Below are 25,830 nucleotides of genomic sequence, written 5' to 3' on the forward strand. Positions count from 1 at the left end.
CACATAGGTTGGCGTTAGTGCCACATACACTGGGATACCCTGGGAGCCCGAATGAGAGAAGTTCTAGACCAGGTTGGATGCTCTGACTTTAGTGCAGTAATTTTTAAAACACTGTAAAAGTGGAGTTACTCCCCCAAGCCATCAGTGTTAACCTCCCTTCAGAACATCAGGATATAATCCCTGGCCCAGTGGAGATGGGTCCCCACTGTGAGGCTTGAGATCGAAGAAGACAACGTGCCTAAATATTGGTCTCTGGGTCACTGCAGGCTTCTCAACAGGAGAAAAGACAGCACACTGCTCTGCTCCAGCTGCTCTGCTCGGCTCCAGACTCTAGCACACCACAGAGACTGACACTCATCCCAAAGAACAAGAGCAACCAATGCCGGTGCAGATGTGGGGAGATAGGGACTCTCCTTCATTGTTGGTGGGAATGCCAACTGGTCCAGCCGTTTTGGAAAACAATATGGGAATTCCTCAAAAAGCTAGAAATTGTGCTTCCTTATGACCCAGCAACACCATTTCTGAAAATATACCCTTGGGATCCCAAAAACACACAGCAGAAATGCTATCTCTATGTCTATGTCCAGTATAGCACTATTCACCATAGCAAGAATCTGAAAACAACTCAAGTGCCAAAGGGCAGATAACTGGTTAAAGAAACTATGGAATACAATATTGTGCAGCTGTTAGGAAAACGAAGTATTGAAATTCGCTTATGGATAGGCATGGAGAGTATTACACTGAGTGAAATGAGTCAGAAGGAGAGAAATAGAACTCTTGAGGGATATTTAAAAACCTAATATAAGACTAATATCCAAGGACAGTAGAAACAAGGTCCAAGAGGATTGGTCCACAGTTGGAAGCCTCTGCAAGAACTGTGGGAAAAGGCAGTTGGAATAGAAAAGAAATCACTATGACAAAGATAGTTGTAAGTGACCACTCTGGAAATGAACTACACGCTGAAAATAGTTAAAGGAACAAGCAGGAAACCCACTCAATATCTGATTGGAAAAGTTATTGCCAAAAGGTAGGAAAGACAGAGCAAGAGAGAGAGATAGGGGCTGCGCATCTAACTAGACCCCCGGAGAGTGGCTGGTTTTCATCCTTGATCTGCAGGGGATGGAGATTGAGGCACATCATGCCCAACCAAAGCTGAATTCTGGGCACCCTCTGCTCATCTCACCCAGGCACCTGCCCAGAGGCTGGGCTCCTTCCTGGAGCCCAGGGTTATTATCCCCCCAGGGTTATCCCAGAGTTATTTTCCTCCTACATATCTCATAGGAACCATAAGTTACCCTCTTTGATAGAACTTTCACTAGGTTAGCTTAACCACCAGAAACATTACCAATAATTAATTAAGTCCACCTCAATTAATACTGCATCAAAAGCAGAATAGTAACACTGAGCGTGATGGTATAAACCACACAGGTTACAATGGTAAAGCAACACAGAAGCCCACCAAGCTTACTTATTGAAGAGGCTAGCCCAAAAGACTCCAACAGTAATGAAGTGCTAGACAATCTCTCTGACAAGGAATTTAGAAAGGAGCTACTGAGGATGCTTAGGGAGCTAAAAGAAACAATGGAATGCAACGCCAATAAAAGGCAAGAGGACTTGAAGGTAGAAATGAGGAAAATGCAAACAAAATTACAAACGGAAATGTCAGACCTGAAAAACTTGGTAGGTAATTTGAAAAACTAAGTGGAAGTCTTCAGCAGCAGAGTAACAACTTCTGAGGACAGAATCAGTGAGCCTGAAGATGAAGTCCAGAGACTCTCCAGAAAAGAGCAGAAAATGGAAAAGAGACTTACAATCCGGGAACAGATGGCAAGAGAAGATTGGGACGAAGCCAACAGGAGTAACGTAAGAATTATTGGAGTCCCAGAGGGACAGGAAGAAAACACTGATGAAGAATAAATTGTCAAAGACATCATTGCTACATTTCCAGAGCTGAAGAAAACATGCACCCACATTCAGGAGGCCTGAAGGGTACCAGCAAGAAACCCGAATAAAAATACCCCAAGACACATCCTGGTCAAACTAACCAATACCTTAGATAGAGACAAAATTCTGAAAGCAGCAAGATCAAAGAAAGAAATTTCCTACAAAGGAGTATCCTTAAGATTCACAGCTGATTTCTCTGGCGAAACCCTCATGGCCCGAAAACAGTGGTGGGATATAGTAAAAAAAAAAAAAAGAAAAAAAAACTCAATGAAATAAATGTCTCACCAAAAATACTTTACCCAGCGAGACCCTTATTTATAAAAGAAGGAACAACACACAGTTCACAGACAAACAACAGCTCAGGAACTTCATAGACTCAAAACCATGGTTGCAAGAACAACTAAATGGGCGACTTTAAGACAAGACAGGCCCCTCAAATACACCAAATTTCAACCGAAAAATGGGACAAAACCCCTAACAATAATCTCTCTCAAAGTCAATGGGCTAAACGCACCAATTAAAAGACACAGAATGGCAGGATGGATTAGAAAATTGAACCTTTTTATTTCTGTAGTTTGTTATAATTTCCCCTTTTTCATTTCTGATTAGGTTTATTGGGGTTTTCTCTCTTCCTTTCTTTGTAAGTCTTGCCAGAGGCTTATCAATCTTGTTTATTTTCTCGAAGAACCAGCTCTTGGTTTAATTGATCTTTTGGATTGATTTTTGTTTTTACGTCTTGCTAATTTCTGCTCTGAGTTTTATTATTTCCTTCCTCTTGTTTGGATTAGGCTGCTTTTGTTGGTCATTCTCCAAGCTCTTAAGCTGTGAGGTTAGGTTACTTATGTTGGCTCACTCCTCCTTCCTGAGGAATGCTTGTAGAGCTATAAACTTTCCTCTTAACACAGCTTTTGCTGTGTCCCATAAGTATTGGTAACTCATGTCCCAATTTTCATTCATTTCCAGGAATCTTTTGATTTTCTCTTTGATTTCCTTTCTAAGACACTCGTCCAATAGTGAGCTGTTTAATTTCCAGGTGTTTCATTTTGTTTTCTGTTTGTGCGTGTTACTTACTTATAATTTCAGCATATTGTGGTCTGAGAATGTGTTGATACCATCTCTATTTTCTTAATTTTATGGAGGTATGTTTTGTGGCTTAGCATGTGGTCTACCTTGGAGAATGCTTGAGGCACACTTGAGAAGAATGTATATTCAGCTTTTTGACGATGAAGTGTCTTGTATATATCTTACTTCTATTTTTTCCCTCAGATGAAGTATGTCCTTGCTCAGCTTGAGTCTGGTTGATCTATCTATCAAGAGGTGATAAAGCGGTGTTGAAGTTTCCCACTAGTATTGTGTTGCTATCAATGTCTTTCTCCAAGTCTATGAGTAGTTGTTTTAAGTAGTCCGCTGGTCCCTCATTAGGTGCATATACATTTAGTATTGTAAGTTCTTCCTGTTGTACAGATCCCTTGTTCAATAAGAAATGGCCTTCATTGTCTCTTGTGATCTTCTTTAGTCTGAAATCAATGTCGTCTGATAGTTGGATGGCTACCCTAGCTTTTTTATGGGAGTTGTTTGCCTGTAGGATTGTTTTCCAGCCTTTGACTCTAAGCCTGTGTTTGCTTTGAATATTGAGATGTGTCTCTTGCAGGCAGCAGATGCAAAGATACTCAACACACTATTAGCGAATAGAATACAACAACTTATCAAAAAGATCATATACCATGACCAAGTAGGAATCATCCCAGAGATGCAGGGATGGTTTAACATTCGGAAATTTATCAATATAATCCATTATATCAACAAAATAAAAGATAAAACCATATGATTATATCAATAGACACAAAGAAAACATTTGACAAGATCCAGCACCAGTTTATGATGAAACCTCTCAGCAAAATAGGCATCAAAGGAACTTCCCTCAACATAGTCAAAACCATCTACAACAAGCCTACAGCAAGTATCATTCTCAATGGGGGAAAAACTAAAAGCCTTCCCTCTAAAATCGGGCACAAGATAAGGTTGCCCACTTTTGCCACTCCTATTCAATATAGTACTGGAAGTCCTGGCCATTGCAGTTAGGCAAGAGAATAGTAACAAGGGCATACAGATAGAAAAGGAATAGGTCAAGCTATCAGTATTTGCAGACAATATAATACTATACTTAGAAAACCCTAAAGACTCTTCAGAAAAGCTCCTAGAAACAATAGGCCAGTTTTATAAAGTGGCAGGCTACAAAATCAACACCCAAAACTCCATGACTTTCTTATATACAAATAACAAAAGAGAAGAAAGAGACATTAATAAAATAATCCAGGTCACAATAGTACCTCAGAAAATCAAGTACCCCAGAATCAGCTTAACCAAAGAGGTGAAGGACCTATACAAGAAAAGTTACAAAACATTACTTCAATAAATAAAAGAGGACACTAAGAAATGGAGACACATCCCCTGCTCTTGCATAGGAGGAATTAACATTATCAAAATGGCAATACTGCTCAAAGCACTACACAAATTTAATGCGGTCCCTATCAGGATACCCATGACATTTTTCAAAGAAATAGACAAAACATTGCAGAAATTCATATGAAACAATAAGCCCCCAAGAATAGCTAAAGCAATCCTTGGGAAAAAGAAGATGGGTGGCATCACCCTCCCCAACTTCAAACTGTACTATAAAGCAGTAGTAATTAAGACAGCATGGTACCGGGCTAGAAACAGACCTGCAAACCAATGGAACATAGTTGAATATTTGTCACAGATCCCCAAAGATATGACCACTTAATCTTTGACAAAGGAGCAAGAAATGTGAAGTGGAACAAGGAAAGCCTCTTCAACAAGTTATGCTGGGAAAACTGGATAGCTACCTGAAAAGAAATGAACTCTGACCTCTGTCTAATTCCAGGCACAAAAGTCAGATCAAAGTGGATTAAAGACGTCAATATAAGACATGAATCCATAAGGTACATAGAGGAAAATGTAGGCAGAACTCTCCACAATATTGAAGCTAAAAGCATCTTTAGCTGGATGAAACAGCACTGACCATGCAAGTAGAAGTAAACATAAACAAATGGGACTACATTTTGAAGCTTCTGCATTTCAAAAGAAACAGTGACAAAAATACAGAAAGAGCCCACAGAATGGGAAAGGATATTTACCCAATACCCATCTGATAAGGGATTAATATCCAGTCTATACAAGACACTGATAAAATTGTACAAGAAAAAATCCTCCAACCCCATCACAAAATGGGGAGAAGAAATGAACAGAAGTTTCCTCAAAGAGGAAATACAAATGGCCAAAAGGCACATGAAAAAATGTTCCACATCGCTAACCATTAGGGAGATGCAAATCAAAACAACAATGAGATATCATCTCACACCACAGAGACTGGCACACATTCAAAAGAACAAAAGCAATCAGTGCTGGCGTGGATTGCATGGCGGGGAAAAAGAGACACTCTATCATGGTTGTTGGGAATGCCCACTAGTTCTGCCTTTCTAGAAAACAATATGGACAGTCCTTCAAAAACTAGAAATTGAGCTTCCATATGACCCCGCAATACCACTTCTGGGAATATATCCCAAGGATGCAAAAAAGCACGTAGAAATGACATCTGTACCTATATGTTCATTGCAGCACTGTTCACAATAGCCAAAATCTGGAAACAACCCATGTGCCCTAGAACAGATGACTGGTTAAAGAAACTTTGGTACATCTACACAATGGAATACTATGCAGCAGTCAGGAGAGATGAAGTCATAAACTTTGTTTATAAATGGATAAACATAGAGAGTATCATGCTAAGTGAAATGAGTCAGAAAGAGAGGGGCAGACATAGAAGAACTGCACTCATTTGTAGAGTATAAAACAGCATAAGATGAGGCTGACACCTAAGGATAGTAGACACATGGGACAGGTAGACTGCTCCAAAGCTGGAAGCCTGTCTCATGAGTGAAGGAGAGAAGGCAGTTGGAATAGAAAAGGGATCACTAAGAAAATGATATCTGGAAGAATTGGTCGGGATGGGAGATGTGTGCAGAAAGTGAATAAATGACCAAACATGATAACCTCTCAGTGTCTGTATTGCAAGTCATAATACCCAAAAGTAGAGAGAGATTATGTGGAATATTGTCTACCACGGAGGCAGGGGGAGGGTGAGAAAGGGGGAGTATACCAGAGATATTGGCGGTGGGGAATGTATGCTGGTGGAGAAATGGGTGTTTGATCATTGTGTGATTGTAACTCAAACATTAAAGCTTGTAACTATCTCACGGTGATTCAATAACATTAAGAGAGAGACAGAGACAGAGACAGAGACAGAGAAAGCACCAAGCACTGGCCATAGAGACAGGCTGGGGGGAAGGGCAGTAGGAGGGTTACTGGGGCACTGGTGGTGGGAAATGTACACTGGTTTAGGGATGGGTATTGGAACACTGTATGATAAAACCTTATCTTGAAACTATGTATCTCACATTGATTCAGTTAAAAAAAAAAGAATTTTAATTTTTTTTAAGAAAAAAAAAACAGGAGGGATGAATCCACACACTCTTAAGATCTATTCCTAAGATGTGAAGGTCTAATAGACAGAAATAAATGATATCAACAGACAAAACTTGGCAAGGTAAACCTCCTTGATTTACCTCCTTGATATAAGGTCATCAGGGATAACTATCCATAACTGTCTAAACGCCCATTGTCAAAATTAAATTATATATTTTTTAAAAAACTGAATACTGTTGGGGCCAGAATTATAGTACAGCATTTAGGGGGTTTGTCTTGCACATGGCTTATCAGGGGTTGATCTTCAGCATCCCATATAGTCTGCCAGCACCATCAGGAGTAATTCGTGAATGTAGAGACAGGAGTAATCTCTGAAGCACTGCTTGGTGTAATCCCAAAATTAAAAAAAAAAAAAAACACGAAGGGTCTGGACTGATAGCACAGCAGGTAGGGCATTTGCCTTGCACACGTCCAATCCGGGTTCAATCCTTGGCATCCCACATGGTACCGTGAGCACCGCCAGGAGTAACTACTGAGCCTGGAGGAACCCCTGAGAATCGCTGGGTGTGACCCACAAAAGCAAACAAAATAAGTAAAAAATAAAGCAAATGAATTTTTAAAAAATTGAAGACTGCTAATACTGTAAATAAATAAATAAATACAAAATATGTACCCTAAGTAGGTTATGATCATGTCTATTGACAAAATATTCAAAAGGCCAGGAGAGAGTGGGCAACACATTCACAATTTGCTGTGTTTTTGGGGTGTGGGGAGAAATCTACAGAGGTGACTGAGGTCTCCAGGACCTATTCAGTCACCTGTTAGCCACCAAGGTTAGATCTAGGTGGTTCTTGAAGGCCAGTAGAGCTGTACCTCATGGTGCTCAGGATGCTGAGTGAGGTTAGAGCTCAGAGGCTCTCACATAACCAAGGTTGAACTCCAGTTCTTTGGGCTATTTCCTCACATTCTGAAGAGATAAATTATAGGTAAGAATACTACACTCAGGCTTGAGTGAGAGCACAGCAAGTAGAGCACTTGCTTTGCATGCTGCTAACCTAGGTTCAATCCCCGGTACCTTAAGTCCTGCCAGGAGAGATCCCTGAGTGCAGACCTAAGAGTACGGCTTGAACACTGCCAGCTGTGTCCCCCAAAAGAAAAACAAATAGATGAATAAAAAATAAAAGTTTCATATCCAAAATCTGAGGTACAAAAATTGAGCTGAAGTAAAATTGAAAACAGTGCCAAATATCTGAAAGAGTATGAAAATTGTGACTGAGGGAAGACATAAGCTGTGATCAAATAATGAAAAGTCTTGAATGTACTTTCAAAGTGGTTTTTCTCTATGCTATTGTGTGGAGGGAAGAGTGTGTTTTAAATGAGGGAATAATTAATGGAATTAAATACCTGCTATGTGGTTAACAGTGGCCAAGGAGATAGTTTTATGAAGCCACAGTAATTGGGAAGTAGTATTACAGGAAGAGAATGGTGTTAATGAACAGTGAATTAAAGAGAATTCTTTGAGGTGGAAACAAGTAAACACTAGGCAGAGACAGTGACTATTCACCTCTATCCTATCTTTTGATAACTTTACGTCTACTGTGACTTATCAAATCACAGCTGTTTCCCTGATAGCTCATTCTTACATCAAGTACTGAAACTAAAAAATCAGAAACAAATACCTGGCCATGAGAATTTATAAATTAATAGTAGTTATCTGGTGTGTTTTAATATATTTATTTCCTCCGCATGTTTTTGTTTTACTTTTCCAAACTTGCCATATCTTGCAAGAGTCTATGAGATAGATGACTAGAAAAAAAAGGAAATAAAATAGCTTCCTTTGGAGCAAAGAATGGGGTCACTTTTCTTCAACTACCTAGAACAAAGATTCCCCCAACCCCACATGAAAGGGGGAGTGTGACCCGGCACACCAGGCTGTGCTCTGAAGTTAGTCCTGGCTCTGTGCTCATTCCCAGTCAACCAGAGGATCCTGGACCAAATGAGGCACTCAGACAATTAGGGTTAGCCATGTTCAAGGCATGTGTCTTAATCTCTGAACTCTCTCTCCAGACCTAGAAGTGTGTTTCTTAAGCCAAACTACAGAATATAATACTCAAAAATAGCTAAAAAAAACACTATGTGCATTTACTACTCCACCATATCCCATGCCTTAAAATGAACATGGCAGTTCTATTTGAATCTTTGACAATATTTCTGATTCAAATTAAAACTAAATTAACACCCGAATACAGAGGTACTTATATTTTTAATTTTTAGTACAGTGGCTAGAATATTATAGTAATTAAATTCAATTTTAATAATTCAACAGCTTTTTATTGATAAGTGATGGAATGCCATTAGGAAGGGTTGGTAAACTTTAGGGTCTCCATGATGTATGGCAGAGGTTTTTCAAACTCTGACTATTGTCAAGTTTAAAAACTATTTTAGTCCTTACTGGTGCGAGATGATATTACATTGTTTTAATTTCCATCTGTCTGATGATAAGTGACAAAAAGCATTTTTTCATGTCCTACTTACTGGTCATTTGCATTATTTGTGGGGATTTATTTTCTCTTTTCTCCATTTCTGATTGGCTTGATTTTTTTTTGTCTTGATAAACTTTACCAGTTTTTTTTTATATATCTTGGAAAATAATCCTTTTTTCTTCTATTTTTGTTTTGTTTTGTTTTTGGACCATGCCCAGCTGTGTTCATGGCTAAGTCCTTGCTCTGTGCCCAGGGATCACTTCTGGCATTGCTCAGGGTATCATATATAGTGCTGGAGATCAATGTTGAATTGTTTACGTGCAAGGCAAGTATCTACCCACTATATTATCTCTCGATCCCATAATTCTTTGTGACCTGAGTGGTGGTCAATATTTTTCCAAGTCTTGGATCGTCACTTTCATTCTAGTCATTGTTTCTTTTGTGGAAAATGTGGAAGTTTCTTACTTTTATGCTGTCCAATTTGTTTATCTTTGCTTCTGCTTGCTGTGTCAATCTCATTAAATCATTGAAGATGTCTCTAGATTTAACATCTTGAAGTGGTTTGCCTATGTTTCCCTCAATGTAATTTATTCAGATCTTATTTTAAGGTCTTTAATATACTTCAAACTGACTTTAGTGCACAGTGTGAGGAAGGAAACTGAGTTCATATTTTTACATGGGGTATAGGATGGCAGCCCACTGAGGCAGAGGTAGAGGGAAGCAAACACTCTGGTAGAGGGTGTGGTACTGAAACACTCTATACACAAAGCCTATAATAAACACTGTAAATCATACTGCCTATAATAAAAAATACATAAAAAATACAGCAGCCATTAGGTAAGATACAAAAGAAATCCAACACACGCTGGGGGAAAAAGGTAGCTCAGATAGATAAGGAACCACCAAGTAAAGGGTGCTTGGAAGGCCTACTCGGGATGGGAGATGTGTTCTGGAAAGAGACTATAGACTGAATATGATGGCCACTCAATACCTTTATTGCAAACCACAACACCCAAAATGAGAGAGAGAGAGAAAGAGAGAGAGAGAGAGAGAGAGAGAGAGAGAGAGAGAGAGAGAGAGAGCAAAAGAGTATGCCCTGCCACAGAAGCAGGGCGGGGTGGTGGGGATGAGTTGTGGGTTGGGGAGGCACACTAGGATCATTAGTGGTGGAGAATGGGCACTGGTGGAGTCCTCAAACACTGTATGACTGAAACGTAACCACGAAAGTTTTTAAGTCTATAACTGTACCTAACAGGGATCCATTACAAAAAATAAATTAAAATAAATAAATATTTTATAAAAGCAATCCAAAATCCAAATGTCCAATGACAGATGAACAAATCATGAAGTCTGTCATACACACACACACACACACACACACACAAAAATACACATATGTATGTGTATAACACATTATATGTAGCTCTGCAACACTGTCCTCCCATTGTTCATCAATTTGAGCAGTCACCAGTAACATGTCCATTGAGTCTTGTTGCTACTGTTTTTGGCATATCAAATACACCACAGGGAACTTGGCAGGCTCTGCCGTGTGGGCTGGATACTCTCAGTAGCTTGCCGGGCTCTCCGAGAGGGGCAGAGGAATCAAACCCACTGTGCTATTGCTCCATATGTTTGTGTTTGTGTGTTTGTGTTTGTAAACAATGTAACACTATGCAGCCACAGTAATGAAGAGCTAGAGTAGAAATAACATGGTAATACTTGCATGAAATATTAGTCATTTTGTGGGTACAGAGGTGCAGGAACTGTAGCACAAGCATTAATATTACTGTAAACATGTTCCCTTAACTACAAGGATAATAAAAACTTGAAATACTTCAGTCATACAATGCATCTAATATTTTCTAATCCATCAAGTATACCCAGAATTGAAAGTTATTGTTTTGGTTTCAGGGTCACAAATGGCAGTGCTCCGGGGCTAATAATCCCAGTGCTTATCTCAGGTTCACATTGCTCTGAGACTGCTCCTGACATTGCCCAGTGCTGCGTGAGTGCAGTGCCAAGTACTAAGCTCTGGTCTCTTCCATACACGGCATGAGTGTGACCCCCTTGAGCTATCTCCCCCAAACAAAAATTACATTTAAAAAATAATAATCACTTTGCACAAATCATGTGCATCACACTTCCATATTATTTTATCTTTAAGCATTGTTTTGTAAAACAAAGAAATAAATAATGCTCATAAACCACCCAATGCTTTTAAAAAGTTTTATACTATAGATCATGTTACTTTATTTCTAAACAATGACAGTTACATATTTCTACAGGTATTTTTATTTTAATAAAAATATTTAAAAATAGTTTTTATAAAGTCCCAATTTGTCAAAGACAATATCATCAGTTTTATCAAGACATAGCCTTTTAACACTGACTTTTATTCATTTAAAAGAAAATAAATCTTTCATAGGTAAAAGACATAATGTTCATAGTGACTTACAGACAATGAGATATCTTCAGTCGACTCAAAAAGACCCAACAGTAAAACACTTTCACTCTTACTACCACACAGTATTAAACATCAGGACGTAAAAGACCAGAGTTCTGTTGCTGCAATGAGTTTATTAAGCTATCCTTAACAAACCATAAGAAATAAAAAATAGTCTTGCTTTAGACAAATATGTAATAGGTAACCAATAAAGGTCTTTAATATAGGCTTAATTACAAAAGAGAAAATACCCCATTTTCATTTTACTCGTGTAATCAACATGGAAGCACTAAGTTCTAGGAGTATTTTCTGTGCTATTAACTGACTTATTGATCTTTTTCAATAAGGTATTCATGTGTGAAATATAACTAACAAGGCATACTTATGACTGGAACTCTGTTTGCTCAGTATCTGGATATATTTATTTTCATTCCCTCTATTATAATAGAAGTTTAACGGGTATATGTCCACATAGCTAACTTCCAAGCATCCTTTGCTGCTTAGCTATATTTATGTGTCTAGCTGGAAACAATGAGTTATAAACAAAGTGGATATATGCTCATTCTTGGTATAAGTTTATAAGGAAAGAAGTCCCTACATATTTCCCATATTTGTTAAGTAAAGTAAGTAAAGGCCCTCCCGTTGATCATCGATTTGCTCGAGTGGGCCCAGTAACATCTCCATTGGAGACTTTGTTGTTACTGTGTTTGGCATATTAAATACATCACAGGGAGCTTGCCAGGCTCTGCCGTGCGGGCGAGATACTCTCGGTAGCTTGCCAGGCTCTCCGAGAGGGGCGGAGGAATCGAACTCGGGTCGGCCATGTTGGCTGCGTGCAAGGCAAATGCCCTACCGCTGTGCTATCGCTCCAGCCCCATATTTGTTAGTAGAAATGAAATGAAGTGGCCATTTAAGGACAAAAGATATACATACTGAGGATAGGTCACACTGCCAGGTGAAACAGAATTAAAGTTACATCCCAGGTAGGCTTCTATTATTTTCATTTCTTAAAGTGCAAAACTAAATCTCAAATTAGAGTATAGAATTCCAACTCCGAAATTTTCTTCTCCAAACCGAGTGGGAAAAAGCAAATGGAAGCTAAGTGAAGTTTAAATAGAATATAGAAGCATTGTTAATGAACAAAAGCATATAAAAAAATGAGGTGGTCCATGTAACAGGCAGTTAAATAATAGAAAGGTCATATATTACCAACTCAGCAATCAAGAGTGTCAAATAAATGAGTGTTTCTTGGAGGATGAGACTACTTGTATTCAATAGAGAGAAGTTTTTTTTTTTTTATTGACAAGATGAAACTTTCTGGTATGTATTTCAGACAAAATACTGAAATAGAACATAACTGCATTCTACACATCAGTACACCAAAATGTCAAAAGATTCACTTCCCAGCGTGAAAATGCACAGCATATAAATATGAAAGGACTCCACATTTTAAATGTGGTATTCACACCTCAGTGCAGAGTCAAATAGAGTAATGTGAACAAATGTAACATTATCAAATAACATATGTAAGGGGATTAAATGGAATGAAACTTTAAAAAGCTGAAACATTATTGATTCTTGCAGATGGAAGATATAGTTACAGCAAAAACCACTCAGAGTGCTAAAACCATTTAGTTTTTACAAAAATTTTTTTTGTGATTATTTGCTGGTTGAACAATTAGTCTGAAAATATTTCAAGATCTTGGATACTCAGGATAAAGATTCTTAGCAGACTCACTTCATAGAGACAGATGAAACTGCATTAACATATACTACTCCATTAATGGAAAACATTATCTTTTATACACTTCCGCAATAGGAAACACAATTGTGAATTTTAAAGAGCTATTTAAAGAAATCACCTGTATTTCAGGTCTATTACCAAACTAAAATTTCCATTTAAGTCTGAACAAGAGATTTTGAAAATATGTTTGTTGAGAGTAATAGCAACTTACTGATCCAATAATGCTGGTCTTAACAGAATATACTTGAAAGATTGTGATCTTATTTCTCTATGTTAAATCCATACAAATGGATTATTTGCAAATATAATTAAGTCAGGTATATTGCTTCTAAAAATTGAGGTTCAGAAAATATCAGCCCCTTATTCTTGCAGTTTTTAACTGATCTACATATTATAATTATATTTAATTGAAAATAATAAAAAGAAACAGTGACATGAGCATTCATGCTTTTCAAGAAAGATAAATACATATATACGAAACTAGATGATTAAAACTTTAGTTTTTTCTTAATAATTTAACATTTACATTAAGTGATAAAGATAGTCTCAGTATTTATTACTTAGTAACATAATATATAACATTCCAATTAAGAAAAGTTTATTAGTTGAAATAGAAATTCCTAAGAAATTCCTGATAATACTGTAGAAATGCGATGGAAAAGAAAGTCCTCAAACAAATATACTGTAAATTCAGTGTAATCACATAAAGTGACAGAACCATCTTTCTTTACATGTAAGTTTATCATTTATTCATCCAAATCCAAAACCAGAAGACAGGACAAGTTTGGTTTTTATACCATGCTTATTCAAGTATGTTAATATGTGAAAACAAATACAAAATTCATGATGCTAAATTAAATCACCTTTTATTCTTCTCATTGGTATCTCAGTTGATGGAAAGCAAATAAAAAAACTCTGAAAACTCAATATCCATGACACATTTTGGGAAAATACAAAATCTCAAGACACATTCAGTGTCTTAGTATCTGAACATTGTCCGTGTGACTTTAAAAAATACGATTAAACTGTTTTAAATTTTAGACAATACAAAAATAACTTATGAAGTTTTGAGAAACTGAATATACTCAGAAAGGAGTAGTGTGTTATAATCTTAGACAATTTGTTTCATAATAAATAAGAAACAGACTCTAAACACTTCTATGACCAAATTCTGAGCTTCGGTAGAGCATTTAGAACCTATCAAGAAAGATCCCCGTGGGTGAGTATGGTTTGCTGAGAGAATTGAAAAGACTCCTAATTTGCTGACCCTAGTCATTTTTGTCTATTCTTCTTCAAATGGATAAAAGTTCTATTGCAAAAAAGTCTAAAGCCAGTTATTTTTTGAGAATTGTGGCAGGACGCTAGAAGGTAAAAAAAAATCACAATAAAAAATATTCAAACATACTCACCTATCCCAATGAAAGCAGCTTTGTACCCTTCTTCTTTCAAAGTGCTCAGAGTCATTTCATTCACAGAAAGGCTTTTACCACAAATTATCTATAAGAACATTTGAATAATTACATATTGGCATTTGACTACTTCAATCCTTTACTTTTAACAGAAAAGAGAAACTCAGCAAGACATGCATTTCACATGCAAGTAAAAGTCCATTTTCTTCAAGCAACTACTTTACATAAACAAAACAGTATATATGTAGAACACTAACTTGTTTTACTTAAGCGCTAATAATATATTTTTCATTTGTTTTGACTTGGGGGTCACAGTCTGCAGTGCCCAGGGCTTACTCCCAGCTCTGTACTCGGGGATCTCTCCTGGGGGTTCAGGGGACCATATGTAGTGCTGGGGATCAAACCTGGGTTAGCACATATAATACAAGCACCCTACCCACTGTACTATTGCTCCAGTCCCTAGTCTTACCTTTTAAAACTATAACAGAAGAAAAGCTTATATATTTAAAAACCTAATCAGTAAATTCTGACAGCCTGATTTCTAATCAGTAAATTTTGACAGTGTGTTTAAGGCATTATATAAGGCACTTTAAAAATAAAATGGTAAATGAGACCGTTTCCGCCTCAATATCTGGATCTAAGCAGAAGACTACGACATAAATAGGTTTAATGTGAAACAGTGCAAAACACACTGATCTGGGATTTCAGGATGGAAAGATTCAGCCCAGCTAATGTCATAAGTACTAGAATAAAGGAATAGAGAGATTTCAATAGGTCCTTTTTACAGATTGGATAGGATTTTGATAGAGGACATTATCTAGGGAAGATGAATAAAGTCAAAAAGCAAAGGGTGGTCACCCCTATTAGAAGACACAATACTTTACTCGGTTCTCAGACATGAGTCAATTTTCAGATCAAGACCCTAAAGAATGCAGAGTTAGTCGGGACCTTAAGAAGACAGACTGCAGTATCCTGTCACATAAAAACTCCAGCAGTTCCTCTGGTTTCTCTCTAAAGGGAATTGTGACCATATACCCCAGTGTGCATAGGGGCGAGGGGGAAATTCACTCGTTTTAAGAACACTGGACACAAATTCTCCATTGCCATTGATACCAAGAGAAGCTATGAGATACATCGGGAATACCTAGAGAAATGAGGTGAAAAATTCAAATTTGAACCTGGGTAAAGTCTAGTGCACACTGGATCCAGACTAATCATAGAACCAATTAATAAATACTCCTCCGTCTCCAAGTATATCATCAAAATTTTTATACTTCTCAGTTTATGAAAGTATCCCACTTTCATTTTACAGAGGGTAAAACTAAGGTCAATTGAATCCAGAAGTTTTTTAAATCAGAAACACATAAGTATTCAAATTGCAGAATACAATATTACACATAGGACCTATGTTCTACAAAATGAGAGCCAAAATAGCTAAGAAAGAAAACTTCTGAAACCCTGAACTAGAAACTAAATCAAACACAACATCCTATCCTGGGAGCGGCAAGGTAAGAGGAAAAGGTAATAATTCCATTTTAGATTTCATTTTAATTCATCAGAAATTAATTCACCTTTCTGAGGCCAAAAGATTCTTTGACAGTAACTATAAACTACTGAAGTCTTAACCAAAGAGTAGTTCTGATAGCAGTTCTGTGACAGATGTGGTATTATGCTAGAACAGATTAATAAGTCCAAAGATAGATGTAATAAATTGGATGAACACATTCAGTTCCATTCTGTTTCTGCGTAAAGCAGAATAGATATAGTTCACATTCAAAAGGGGAAAAATAAGAATATCCATTCAGAATTTTGCCTTAGTATCACATCAATTCTCTTGTGCAAATACTCCGCTTTTTCTCCTGATCATACACAGAATATCACAGTGAACCATTACACTGAAAACCTCAGGTAGACTAGAGAGATCAACCAAGAGGTGACTAGTAGGCTGGAGACTCTTTATAGGCTGATGATCCCCAGAGAACAGAAGATGAACCTCTACTGTTCAGGAACCAGACACTTGAGTGCAATTTAGAAATCGACGTGTCAGGTGTGGGTCAGTGTACCCTCTTTAAAGTAAAAGATTTTGCTCTGAATTTGTTCTCATTTATCACCATAAATAAGAAAGTAGAATGCTTGGCTCTCTGAGTTCTAAGGACAGCATGTTCCTAAAAACAAGTGTCTAAACTGAGTCACAGAGGAAGAACTAAAACAGTGTGTGCAACGACTCCACAGAGAATTTATGTACCAGGGCTCTTCTAAATAATGCATATATAAACATATTATTCCATATAATCAGTGTTAAGTATTTTTAGTATCCTCACTTTACAGAGGGTAAAACTAAGGTCAATTATTATCAGAATTTTTATCAGAAACATAAAGGTATTTGAATTTCAGAACCAGCCTATCTAATACCTATCATTTTATGTCTTTTATGTCTCTTGAAATTAAAAGGAGAATGATGAATAGAATTGGTTCCTTATTCAAAGACATAGGGCATCACATTCTAGGTGGAGACCTTTGGCAATATCATGTCTCTGGTGTCTAAAGAGCAAGCAAGACCCAGGCAGAGGGCACAACGAGCTGCCACACATGCCCAGACATGCCCGAGAGCTGAGATGAACTTTTGCTCATCCAAAGCACCACCAGTGTTAACTCTGGAAGCCTTGGGACACTTCCAGGGTGGTCCCAATGTTCACAAAACTGGGTCATGTATAAGCTGTTGCCCCAGCAACCTCTGAGCACTGCTTGGGATAACGCTCACATAAAGATGCAAAGAACAGAGAAAGTAGAAGGGGGAGATGAGGAGACGTACATCACAGAGGGTCATAGTTTTCCCTGAAAATATGGATTCTATTTTTATTTTGGCAGATAAACACAATTTAAATGTATAAAGTTCATGGTAGTGGGTAAGGTAGCAAAGGGACAGGACATCCCGGACGGTGTTTGTCTTGCATACAGTCAGCTGGGGTCGATCCCTGCACCAATATGTTCCTCAGTGCCCACCAGGAGTGATTCCTGAGCACAGAACTCCCTAAGGTGTGACCCAAGTATTTTGTTTAAACATTTAGACAAAATTTTTAAAGGTGGGCACAGCAAAGTAAGCTCAATAACTAATATCCACAAGTCGGAACATAATAACTATCATAGAATAAAAATCAACATTAAATGATTATGTACTTTTTAAAAAATTTTATTGTTTCACCGTGAGATATAGTTACAGGCTTTCATGTTTGAGTTACAGTGGGAGAGTGGGAAAGGTGGGGGTATACTGGGGATATTGGTTATAGGGAATGTGAACTTGTGGAGGGATGGATGTCTGATCATTGTAACTCAAAAATGATGATGTATTGCTAAAGCATTTAATAATAACTTATAATATGCACTACTACTATGATTAATAGAATTAGATCCTATTAAATACATTATGAATTTAGATCCTGGGCCAAAGAGATAGTACAGCAAAGAGGGAGTTTGCTTGTATGTGGTATTTCCCTAGGTGTTATTCTGGCATCCCTTAGGATGCCCCAAATCTTATCAGGAGAAATCCATGAACACAGAGCCAAGAGTAAGCCCTGAGCACTGAAAGGAGTGGTCCAACAAACAAATAACAACAACCAAAGGTGAGGCTTTAGACTTTTCATCTACCTTAACTTAAATTTATTAATATTTTAAAGAATTTAATATTTCATTAAGCCACTTCTGATGATACAGAAAAATAAAATTTTACTTCTTAATATATAAAATTAATAATGTTAATAACCAATATAAAGTAAAAAAGATCAGACACAAAGGAAAACTATAGTTCCAAACAATCTAAAGAAAATTTAGTAAAAAGAGCAAGAATAAAATTCCCAAATTTGAGGAAGATGTGTATGCAAATTTATATTTGTTTATGAAAAGAGTCAAGAATATCAGAAAAATGTGAAACCAAAAATGCATGTTTGCCTACATTCTCAATTGCAATTGCAATACAAAAATAAAAGCATTTAACCTAAAAGATAAAATCATCTGACACAAATATAACCTGAGACATATTAAAATCTATCTAAGGTTAAAAGCAATTTGCAGTGGTCTGTACTTGACATATTAATATAAAAGCAAAATGTGGCTTAAACAAAACATAAATGTTGAGACTAATTTTTTGGAGGGAATAAGTAATTTTATTTTATTTGATATTATCACTTTATAAGAAATGGAGAATATCCTACTACTTTATTAAGGGGGAAAGATTTAAATTATAACCAAATAATACATGAGTAAATAATATATATGAAATTATGATTACTTTTGAAAAAAATAATGAAAAAATATGGGGGCTGGGGATGTTTATTAAGAGAAATTAATGCTTAAGATGTTTTCATTATTGAAACTTGAGAAATGAAGATTAAGTATGCAACTTATGAGGTAAAAAATGAGTAACTAATGTAAAGATAAGAGGAATAAAGAATTATCAAAGATAAAAATATTCACAAAGCAATTAGTGAAAGAGAAAACAAAATGCTCCGTGCTGAATTTCCTAGAAAGTGCATTAACCTAAGAAAGACACCACTACATAGTCTAATCAAAAGAATTTCTAGAAACACATACAATTTTAGGAATATGTAACCAAATATTATAGATTCGAATATGCCACAAGGAGTTGCCAGACTCTGCCGTGTGGGCAGGATACTCTCAGTAGCCTGCCGGGTTCTCTAAGAGTAAGAAGTAGACAGTAAGTAAGTAAGTAAAGGCCCTCCCGTTGGTCATCGATTTGCTCGAGCGGGCCCAGTAACGTCTCCATTGGAGACTTTGTTGTTACTGTGTCTGGCATATCGAATACTCTCGGTAGCTTGCCGGGCTCTCCGAGAGGGGTGGAGGAATTGAACTCGGGTCGGCCATGTTGGCTGCGTGCAAGGCAGACGCCCTACCCGCTGTGCTATCGCTCTAAGAAGTAGATAATAATATGTTGCGTGGCTGCTGTGGCTGGTTCCAGAGATCTTTGGCTGCCGGGGCTCTGCTCAGGGTGGGGAGGGAAACTCAACCCACCCCACCCCACTCCAAGGGGCCCCCGGTGAGGACAGGCAGGAATGGGGGCAGGAGACTCTGTGCTGTTCTCTTCCGGGAGCTGGGTTTTATAGTCTTTGGGTCTTGGCCGTTGATGGGATAACACAGCACTGGGGGCAGTTGAAGTTTTATAAACACATTACATCAGAAAACAGAAATGCATATTAAATCAAGTTTAATTTAACTTCTTCACTCTCAACTATGCTAGATTTCTGGTTGAACATTTTAAACTTATTTTGTATCTAATATCTAGGTAAAGGTAAAGGTAAAGGCCCTCCCGTTGATCGTCGATTTGCTCGAGCGGGCCCAGTAACGTCTCCATTGGAGACTTTGTTGTTACTGTGTCTGGCATATCGAATACTCTCGGTAGCTTGCTGGGCTCTCCGAGAGGGGCGGAGGAATCGAACTCGGGTCAGCCATGTTGGCACGTGTAAGGCGAACGCCCTACCCGCTGTGCTATCGCTCCAGCCCAATATCTAGGTAATTTGGTTATTATTTATTTATTGTAAAGTGAATTTTTCCAGTCAAACGATGGACAATAAGGAAATTAAAAAATATTAAAAATACTTTCTGCTCCTTATCCATTATAGTATATCCTTCCTCTCTATTATAGGCTAAAATCTCTAGTACAATGTGAGTGATAATACATGATGTTTGTTCATCGTCTATGAGACAGAATTTTAAATTCTATGGAAGATTTATTATTTTCTTGATTTGAGCACTAAAATTTTGCTTATTTCAGTGGATAGAAGGGAAAAATGCTTATTTCCCCTTTTTAAAAACTCCTGTCCAGTTAATACATTGATTTTAATAAATAAATTGAATTTCTGTTTTATATATCTATTTTTGTATCATTTTGTTATATTTGTGTATGCAGAATTGTATTTGTTTTGTAATCCTTTTAAAAGTTTTCTTTTGCATTCACTTATTTATACAGTGAATATTACAACCGGAAATATACCAGGAGATAACAAATACTGTTGCTGACCTTGCAGAGTTTAAATCTATGTAAAACCTATTTAATTTTGCTTTACTTATATTTGTTATTATATGTGTGAATTTTTGGCAATAGAGTTAAGTCATCACTGCCATAATGCCAGGCTTTGCCAGGTTTTGCCATGCGGGTGAGATACTCTCTTGCTGGGCTTTCCGAGAAGGGTGGAGGAATCGAAGGCAGAAGAATCAAACTCGGGTAGGCACACTTGGCCTCCTGTAAGGCAATCGCCCTGCCCGCTGTGCTATCCCTCCAGCCTAGAGTTAAGTTGGTATTATAAAATTAAACTTCTAAAGATTTCTTTAAGTTGTGGTCAACAAATTGACTTGAGGGCCAGAGAGATAGTGGCCTGGGTGCTTGCCTTGCATGTAAAGTGATCCAGATTCAAATCTTGGCACCTCATATGATCTCCACCTGCCCCATGCCCTGTACCCCAGGACTGATCCCTAACATAAAACTTTATTTTTTTTTTTTTTGGTGTGGGGTCACACCCGGCGATGCCCAGGGGTTACTACTGGCTCATGCACTCAGGAATTCCTCCTGGTGGTGCTCGGGGGATCATATGAGATGCTGGGTTGGCCACGTGCAAGGCAAAATCCGTACCTGCTCTGCTATCACAGTCCCAACATGATCCTTGTAACATAAAGTAACAAAATAGGAAACTAACACCCAATTATGGCAGAGATTAGTACCAGGAATTTTACCCAATGACCCGGAGGACAACCACACATGTTAGGGGAAAAGGGAGCTCAGAAAGAGAAGAGAACACCAAATAAAGGGTGTTGGGAGAATCCACCCACGATGGGAGAGCATGCTGAGGGTAGACTGTCGACTGAGCATGATTGCCACTCAATGCCTCTTTTGCAGACCATGGCACTCAAAAGGAGAGAGAAGGAAATGCCCTGCCACAGAGGCAGGGTGGGATGGGGGCTGGGGGGGGAGGGGATGCTGGGATCCGTGGTGGTGGGAAATGCGCACTGGTGGAGGGATGGGTGTTTGATCACTGTATAACTGAAACCCAAGCACAAAAATGTGTAGGTCTACAACTGTACCTCATGGTCTCTCACTATTAAAAAATAAATAAATTAAAAAAAAAACTTAAAAAAAAAGTGATCCTTGAGCAAGACAGTGTATTTGTTTTATATATTTGTATATGTTTATGTTTATATATGTATATATTGCTCCTATGGTATCCTGAATATAAATCAGGCCATCCACATGCTATGTAAAACATTTATTCCAGATCTTCAGATTATTTATAAGACCCTTTAGTCAAATACTCATCACAATATTTGTCAAAGTAAGCTTCCTACAATGATTTATATTTATAGATATATTTCCCATAAGTACTTAATTATTTTATAAGCAAAGCTACTAAATGAGGGGAAAGGGTCTAGGAGATATTACAGTAATTTAGAATGCTTGACTGCCATGTGCCTGGCCAAGGTTTGATCCCTGGCACCACCTGGGATCACCACCACCTACAAGCATTATTCAGTACATCCCTGAAGACTCCCAACATTGATAGTTGTGTCTTTGGAGACCTCCACTCACTGTCAAGGTAGACCAGTATTCCCTAAAATGGAAGGGCCTGAGCAATCTGGCAATTTCAGGTTCTAGCACTGATAAGCCACCCTGGTTGGTATAGAATTACCTGAGAGACCCTGGGCCTCTCAACACTTCTCAAAACAAATAAGCAAATAAATAGGGAGGGAAAAAGGAATAACTGTCACCTTTCGTCAGTAGTTATATATACAAGATATTATTTAAAAAGCAAATTTGAGGACTTAGCTCTATCTTGGGAGAAAAATACCCCTAAGAGATAAACAAGACAATATGAACATTTTAAATTGAGTCTGTAATTATTTCTTGAAAATAAAATTAATTTTAGTTTAAAATTCACATGTCCAAAATATAATATTAAACCCTTCCTACACATTCTCAAGGGAATGAGGCTAGCAGATCTATTTATCTTTCCAGCAATTCTCTCTCTCTCCCTCTCCCTCTTTCTCTCTGTCTCTCTCTCTCTCTCTCTCCACATATGTGTGTGGGTATATGTGTGTGTGTGTGTGTGTGTGTGTGTGTGTAATGGTATCTCCATGCTTTTACTTTTGAAAACATAAGGATCAAGAGTAAGCAGAGTGGGGCTGGAGAGATAGCACAGCGGGTAGGGCGTTTGCCTTGCACGCGGCCAACCCGAGTTCCATTCCCAGCATCCCATATGGTCTCCTGAGCACCGCCAGGAGTAACTCCTGAGTGCAGAGCCAAGAGGAACCCCTGTGCTTCGCCAGGTGTGACCCAAAAAAAGCAAAAAAAAAGAGTAAGAAGAGTAAGAATATTCTTTAACTTTGTGAAAACTATTTGACTATGAAAATAGGACATAGCATGATTACAACTACAATGTATAATGTATAGCTTCTGGTCCTCAGTATATATTTCTAGTAGAAAATTTTGAAGAATGTTCTAGTAAGAGAAACAGACGTGTCCGAATTTATGTGATATATTTGGTACTATATAAATTAAATGTAATGTTGAAATTAATTTAGAAATGTGCCATAATTTACCATTCATCTTCAGTTGGTAACAATTAAAGGATTACTTTGAAGTCTCAATCATTTCCTTTTTTATGACATTCAGATAAAAACTTGTATTTTACGTCATTCTAAGTAAAAAATATTTAAAGAATATATTTGAGCAATAGCACAGTGGTAGGGCGTTTGCCTTGCACGCGGCCGATGCGGCCGAACTGAGTTCAATTCCTCTGCCCCTCTTGGAGAGCCCGGCAAGCTACCAAGAGTATCTCGCCTGCACTGCAGAGCCTGGCAAGCTACCCATGACATACTCAATATGCCAAACACAGTAACAACAAGTCTCACAATAGAGACGTTACTGGGCCTGCTCAAGTAAATCGATGAACAACGGGAGGACAGTGAGACAGTGCATATTTGTAAAGAGCAAATAATTGACCTTCAGATACTATTTCTGATGTTTAGTTTTAATAAAGTCGTGCATAGATGCACTAAGTACATCCTAAAAGATATTTTTGTTTAATGGTTATATGCAAATATATCATCAATGAGCCCAGTAATATGCAATAATATATGTAAAATCACCAAATGCTGTTTTGAGGATTTCTCCTTTTACTTTCTATTTATAAATTTAAAAAAAAGAAATAATTGTTTTTGAAATATTTCTATACAATGAAATGTGATGTCTAAACCACAGTATTTTATTGGCAAATTGTGTCATACCTATTATGGAAAATTAACATTTTACAACAAATATTAAATATGTCCAAGAAAATAGCCAGATTTTAATACTCTACTACAAAAAGAAAAGTAATAGCTAAAGGTATATTCTGAAACTACAATGTATCAACTTTTCCCTTAAAAGAACAGGATATTTATTTTGCAAACAATGAAAGCTCTTGCTTTCTACATCACTGATTTACCACTTACGTTGAAGAAGGATTATCACGGTAACAGTACTGATATGATACAAATAATAAATAAATAAATCTCTGTGTGAAATTGTGTTTCAAATTGTAAAATACCAATGTTTTGGATTGCAGAAAACATACATGGGAAAAGGGTGATTAAAGAAACCAAATCCTTCTATTAGCTGCACTGAACCCCTAAAGCAATTTAGGAATTTGTTTCTTACAGACAATTAATCACATGCAGGCGTGCCAGATGAGAACTATTGATCGCCCTTTTCCAGGCTAGTGGCATTCAGACAGTAGACAGACAAATGCCCTAAGCAAGGAGAAGCATCTTTCTGCTTCTGCCGAGTATAACTTTTAATTGTTCTCTCCTAAAATGTGTGACATTTTTCTGTTAATCGTTGGTACAGAGATTACTCTTTTCAACAGCACATGTGTTATGTTTTTAATTTACCTTTACACCAAGGTCCTTCATAAGCTCAATCTCAAAATTTACCACATCATATGGCAGCCGAAACTGTGGGATTTCAGAAATGCTGAAAAGAAGAAAAAGTAGAATTAGCATTTGTGAAAAAAAAATCACCGACTAAAGCAATATCATATCTTATCTGCATTGCTTAGTATTAAAGAAAAAATATCTCTTTTATCTGTATTTTCACATTACATAGTATGAGTGTGAGAACATTCAAAGTATTATATGTATGACAAATGTATTATATTTTGGTGGAAATTAAAATAAAAATGGAAAACATAATAGATTAGTCAAAATCAGATTATTCCATTTTTAAATTTACTTAGAGATTATTCCAATTTTTAAGTTTACATGTGAACATTATTTAGTTGATTTACCTGACAAAAAATTATGAATTTCTACAAATTAAATATGAAATTTCAAAAATTAATTAAGAGCTTAGTCTTAATGTACACATGAAATATACTAATGTATATGATATTCTACAAATATATCTAAGTTTTTCTAATTAAGATCAATAATACAGCATTATCATAGTTCTAGTTGACAGCAATGTTCATTGTCAATACTTATGGAGAAAAAACTAAAATATATAAATGGACCTCAAGATATCACAGGTTTGTTTACAAACAACATCAGTGAAACAAATGTTCAATAAAATTTTTCAAATGAATGTTTTTGTTTTACAGTTCACATAAAAGTTATATAAAGCTATACAACTGTCCATTCTATAAGGTAGTATGTTATTCATGCAATAGCATTGTTATAAAAACAACACAGCACTGTAGCACTGTCTTCCCATTGTTCATCGATTTGCTTGAGCGAGCACCAGTGAAGTCTCCATTATGAGACTTGTTACTGTTTTTGGCATATCGAATATGCCCCGAGGAGCTTGCCAGGCTCTGTTGTGCAGGCAGGATACTCTCAATAGCTTGTTGGGATCTCTGAGAGGGACAGAGGAATCAACTCCGGGCCAGCCCTGTGCAAGGCAAACACCCTACCTGCTATCACTCTAGCCCATGAAAACAATTTATAAGTGTTAATTAATTTTTTTGCTTTTATAAATTTTGTTTATTTTGAGGGCCACACCTGGTGGTTCTCAAAACTTACTCCTGTCTCTGAACTCAGGCATCACTCCTGGTAAGGCTCGGGGGGCCTCTGGGGTACCAGGGATTGAATAAAGGTAAAGGTAAAGGTAAAGGCCCTCCCATTGATCATCGATTTGCTCGAGCGGGCCCAGTAACGCCTCCATTGGAGACTTTGTTGTTACTGTGTTTGGCATGTCGAATACGTCACGGGGAGCTTGCCAGGCTCTGCCGTGCGGGCGAGATACTCTCAGTATCTTGCCGGGCT

General features: G+C 37.4%; 1 protein-coding gene across 1 annotated transcript in view; it reads right to left on the minus strand.

Moving 5' to 3' along the window:
* DPYD (dihydropyrimidine dehydrogenase) overlaps window positions 1–25,830 on the minus strand; it is a 960,132-nt gene that overhangs the window by 659,873 nt on the left and 274,429 nt on the right. Inside the window, exons 7-8 of the mRNA XM_056139087.1 lie at window positions 24,460–24,541; window positions 14,527–14,614 (exon numbers count right to left, since the gene is read on the minus strand). Coding sequence (XP_055995062.1) covers window positions 14,527–14,614; window positions 24,460–24,541 — 170 coding nt within the window. The remainder of the gene's footprint in view (window positions 1–14,526; window positions 14,615–24,459; window positions 24,542–25,830) is intronic.

This window comes from Sorex fumeus, unplaced genomic scaffold (genome assembly GCF_029834395.1).
Source record: "Sorex fumeus unplaced genomic scaffold, SorFum_2.1 ptg000131l, whole genome shotgun sequence".
NCBI lineage: Eukaryota > Metazoa > Chordata > Mammalia > Eulipotyphla > Soricidae > Sorex > Sorex fumeus.